This window comes from Sebastes umbrosus, chromosome 6 (genome assembly GCF_015220745.1).
Source record: "Sebastes umbrosus isolate fSebUmb1 chromosome 6, fSebUmb1.pri, whole genome shotgun sequence".
Lineage (NCBI taxonomy): Eukaryota > Metazoa > Chordata > Actinopteri > Perciformes > Sebastidae > Sebastes > Sebastes umbrosus.
In genome coordinates this window covers 36311594-36316691 of record NC_051274.1, presented here as the reverse complement: position 1 = coordinate 36316691, position 5098 = coordinate 36311594, and the positions used below count along the sequence as shown (strand labels likewise).

The following is a 5098-nucleotide window of genomic DNA, read 5'->3' as shown; positions in this document are numbered from 1 at the left end:
AGTGTGCAGTTGCAGTGACTTGGTGATATTGGTCCAGACTGTTAAAGCAAAAATCTAATTTTCTCTCCAGTGCAAATAAATATGGTTATTATAGTCTGGGACTGCAGTTGGAACATGGCAAATCGATATCGCAGAACAAAGCCGCCAGCTTGTTCTGAAAGACCAGATCCTGCAGATTTTAATTATACGGGTCTCATTTAAGGTCGTTAAATGGTTTCCAAGTAAAGAACCTGAGAAGGAAGAGGAATAAAAGGAACTGTGAATGACTTTCATCAGGTTCAGCTGGTTAAATGATAATTTATTCACGCTGGGGGGCAGAGAGCATTCTGCACAAAGTGATGTTTCAATCTCTCTTTTCTGTCCTCTATGAGCTCCAGTCAAAAGGTGCCACGAATGATGTTCTGCCGACTGCGAGGTTAAACAATCAGCTTACAGTTTGCATGCATGAAATACAGTTCACACAAAGACGTGGCGTGACAAGATGACAACCGCTAATAGTAGAGGGCACTAAATTACAGAGAACAAGACACATCATTAAACAATCTTTCATCTGGAGGTCATGGGGCGAGCATGACAAAGTTCCCGATGCTTCACATCTCTAATGCAGACCTTTTATCACGGAACCAGCTGGAGATAAGCAAGACTGCAGTTAAAGTACGAGGACATATTTGCTTTTAAAAGTATTTTAATGTTTCCTGTTTTCTGTCACCAAATGTTTATGCTTCTGCCTGCCATCTACAAAAGGTCGAAAACTGCGGGTAAAGTTAATGAGTTTAAGTTCCAGTGCAAGAGATTTTACTGGAATCTATTTCAACAAAAATCGATAGAAATACATAAAGCAGATTCTATAAGAAGCTTCCACAAAATACCTGAAAATGTCACTTTTAACTTTTTAAAAGAAATTGAACTCCATCACATCTTTGTTGGTGGGCTCTTAACCTTTCCCCGCTGCAGCACATCCTTTGTTTGTTTTGCTGCTGTCCTCTTCTCTCCCATTCCCACGTTGACCTTTCAGAGAAACACTCCTGCTCTTTTCTCTCTGAGTGCACATCTTTGTTTTAATGTCACTGCGGTGTTCAAATGTGCTCACCGGAACAGGAAGCTAAGAGAGGACGACAATCTGCGATCCAGAGCTGATTGCAGAATGTACTGTAAACTGGCATTTGTTCGGAGCTGGTGGGTATCAGGGGAGGTGATTTTAATAAGCTGTGTACGGAGAAGATGAGGGACAGGATGAACTCAGTGTAGCGCCTCCACACAGCTGCTAGTCCGAGTATACTTTATGTAGTGAAGTATACTAATATCAATTTACCAGTAGTATACTTGTAAGTGTACTACTCCAATACTTCTTGGAACTAAATTGGCCCACTTTTTAGTTTATAAAAGTATACTTTTAACTGTACTTTAAGTGTAAGAATAGTAAACTTTGAGTCCACAACTAGTTTACATCTAAGTTGTATTTTGTACTGCAACTATGCTATGAAATATACTACACGTGAATAGGTATACTGTTAGTTTAATAGTTACATACTTGTAGCCCATTTTTTAGTTTTTGAAAGTACACTTTAAAGTACTCTCAATTTAATAGTTTTTAGACTGCACTTATACTTGTATATACTTATAGCCCACTTTTTAGTTTATGAAAGTACATTTTGTACACATACACAACCACTCCAGACAACCACTATGCCACCATGGAGAGGCTCACCATGCAACTCCCATCCTGCAAACCAGCCTCTGATCAGCACCACGGACAGCAGCTGATTCATCAACATAAGTCTCACCTTAGTATCGCTATTAGTATGTTTGTCATACTCCTACAATGTGTTATTCTGCAATATACCTTTAGAAAATCTGAATTACAACCGCAACAAACCAACAGCTCTTTCCTGCTTTATTCAGGTCTGAGAGATATCAGACAGATGAAGCTGTTTACCTTGAATGTCAGGAAATGTCAACACACCCGACTGAGCGGATTTTAAAATTACACATTAACTCACAACGTTGGCTAAACAAGCTGTATTAGACACCTAGACAGAGTTGTTGCTAAATCTTCTTTTAGTAAAGGAATCCATCACATTTTTCTACTGAGGTGACTGTCACGTTTAGGATGAATTTAACATTGAACCCAAATGCAGAGTAACTGGCAGGACAGGTATGTATTAAATAAAAGCGAGCTTTAATTAAGCTGAAAACAGATCCAAAAAAAACACAAAAACAGGGAGGAGAACAAAAATACAAAGAAACCACAAAGTACAAATGAAACACACCAAAAAAACCAAACTGAGAACAACATGAAACTACAAACCAGAAGAGACTAGGAACACGGGCAGAAGGAACACTAGGACCAGAACCGGAGGAAACAAGAGACACGGAGGACAAGGTAGACGGGGCTGGGAAGACAAGACGAACCGACAAGGACAGAGGGGAAACACACAGGCTTAAATACCAGACAAGATTACACACAGGTGAAACAAATCAGGGCGGGGCAGACAATCAACAAAAGGCGGGAAAACAAACAAAGGAGGGAAGTAAAACCAGACAAGACACAGGAGGAGTGAACTACCAAAATAAAACAGGAAACACCGGAATAATACCAAAATAAACCAAAACCAAAATCACAAAAGTAAATAATAAGAGGCTGACACAGCCAGAACATGACATAGCCTCCCCCTCAAGGGACGGATCCCAGACGTTCCACCAACAGACCCGGGTGGGCGGAGGGGGGTCCGGAGGAGGGACTCCAGGAACCGCGGGCACCGATTATCCCCGGCGGACGACCCGGGGGCAAAACCGGGACTGAGCCTGGGAACTCGGGCGGACGGCCCGAGGGCAAGGCAGCGACAGAGTCTGGGAACTCGGGCGGACGGCCCGGTGGCAGGGTAGAGTCAGAGCCGGGAAACTCAGGCGGACGACCCGGGGGCAGGGCAGGGACAAAGTCTGGGAACTCGGGCGTACAGCCCGGGGGCAGGGCAGAGTCAGCGCCGGAAAACTCGGGGTCTTGGAACTGTGGCCCAGCAGTCACAGGAACAAGGTTTTTTGGCTGAAATCCAGGCGAAACAGGAGGTGACGGTTGCGGCCCAACCGGAACAGCAGGTGGAGGTTGCGACCCAACCGGAACAGCAGGTGGAGGTTGCGGCCCAACCGGAGAAGCAGGTGGCGGTTGCGACCCAACCGGAGAAGCAGGTGGCGGTTGCGACCCAACCGGAGAAGCAGGTGGCGGTTGCGACCCAACCGGAACAGCAGGTGAAGGTTGCGATCCAACCGGAGAAGCAGGTGGCAGTTGCGACCCAACCGGAACAGCAGGTGGAGGTTGCGGCCCAACCGGAACAGCAGGTGAAGGTTGCGACCCAACCGGAGAAGCAGGTAACAGTTGCGGCCCAACCGGAACAGCAGGTGGAGGTTGCGACCCAACCGGAGAAGCAGGTGGCGGTTGCGGACCAACCGGAACTGCAGGTGGAGGTTGCGGACCAACCGGAACTGCAGGTGGAGATTGCGACCCAACCGGAACAGCAGGTGGAGGTTGCGACCCAACCGGAGAAGCAGGTGGCGGTTGCGGCCCAACCGGAGAAGCAGGTGGCGGTTGCGGACCAACCGGAACTGCAGGTGGAGGTTGCGGCCCAACCGGAACAGCAGGTGGAGGTTGCGGCCCAACCGGAACGGAGGTCGACCAGACCCCCGACAGGAGACGTGGAACGGAGGTCGGCCAGACCCCCGACAGGACACCTGGAACAGGAGTCGGCCAAACCGCCGACAGGACACCTGGAACAGGAGTCGGCCGGACCGTCGACAGGACACCTGGAACAGGAGTCGGCCGGACCGCCGGCAGGACACGTGGAACAGGAGTCGACCGGACCGCCGACAGGACACGTGGAGCAGGAGTCGGCCGGACCGCCGACAGGACACGTGGAGCAGGAGTCGGCCGGACCGCCGACAGGACACGTGGAGCAGGAGTCGGCCGGACCGCCGACAGGACACGTGGAGCAGGAGTCGGCCGGACCGCCGACAGGACACTTGGAACAGGAGTCGACCGGACCGCCGACAGGACACTTGGAGCAGGAGTCGACCGGACCGCCGACAGGACACGTGGAGCAGGAGTCGGCCGGACCTTCGACAGGACACGTGGAGCAGGAGTCGGCCGGACCGCCGACAGGACACGTGGAGCAGGAGTCGGCCGGACCGCCGACAGGACACTTGGAACAGGAGTCAACCGGACCGCCGACAGGACACGTGGAGCAGGAGTCGGCCGGACCTTCGACAGGACACGTGGAGCAGGAGTCGGCCGGACCGCCGACAGGACACGTGGAGCAGGAGTCGGCCGGACCGCCGACAGGACACGTGGAGCAGGAGTCGGCCGGACCGCCGACAGGACACGTGGAGCAGGAGTCGGCCGGACCGCCGACAGGACACTTGGAACAGAGGTCGACCGGACCTCCGACAGGACGCCTGGAGCAGAGGTCGACCGGACCTCCGACAGGACGCCTGGATCAGAGATCGACCGGACCTCCGACAGGACTCTGGGAGCAGAGGTCAGCCGGACCTCCGACACAGGAGTAGGCTTGAATTCGGGTTGAACACTTAGAAACTTAGGAGGACGCCGCCTCTGAGACCCACGCTTCCTTCTGGGAGATCCAACTCCTAGCATGGCATGCGGCTTGAAGCTAGTGTCCTGGATGCTAGCATGGCGAGGATTAGACTGGAAACTTAGTGGGCCTCCCAGGGCAAGGCGGGTTCCTAAGAACAGATCTGGGGCTGATGCTAGCTTAGAGCTAGCTGACTGCTGGGGCATGGGCTGGAAGCTCAGGAAGCCAATGTTAACAGTCTGTAGTGGAGAATGGTGATTTGTAGGCAGAGAGAGCTGATGGGTGTGCATGAACTGGTTTAGTCTCTTGGTTACAATGTCTAAGTGGGGCACAAAATGGCTCACCCATGGCTTCTCCTTAAAATATAGCCTCTGCACAGCAAGCTGTTCCAAGATGGGACTCCAAGCATCAGAATCAGCAGTAAAGAGTCTTTCCACAGTCCTTTCAAAATTACAAACTTTCAAAAAAAACATTTGCAGCTCTGCTGGGTCCATTTTACTGGTCGGTTCGTTCTG

The 5098-nt window shown here is 50.7% G+C and overlaps 1 protein-coding gene across 1 annotated transcript; it reads left to right on the top strand.

The window, feature by feature from the left end:
* The first annotated feature begins 2132 nt into the window (after window positions 1-2132).
* LOC119489296 (involucrin-like) lies at window positions 2133-4574 on the top strand. The gene is made up of 5 exons (XM_037771533.1): window positions 2133-2155; window positions 2708-2882; window positions 2977-3246; window positions 3277-3665; window positions 4478-4574. Exons 1-5 carry the CDS (start codon window positions 2133-2135, stop codon window positions 4572-4574), a joined length of 954 nt encoding a protein of 317 aa, XP_037627461.1.
* The last annotated feature ends 524 nt before the right edge of the window (window positions 4575-5098 follow it).

Excerpts from the sequence above, each read along its gene's own strand:
- LOC119489296 (XM_037771533.1), top strand. The coding sequence starts at position 2,133 with ATGCAGAGTAACTGGCAGGACAG. Across the intron at positions 3,247-3,276 it reads CGACCCAACCGGAACAGCAG|GTGGCAGTTGCGACCCAACC; the intron begins GTGAAGGTTGCG and ends CCGGAGAAGCAG. Across the intron at positions 3,666-4,477 it reads GCGGCCCAACCGGAACGGAG|GACGCCTGGATCAGAGATCG; the intron begins GTCGACCAGACC and ends GACCTCCGACAG.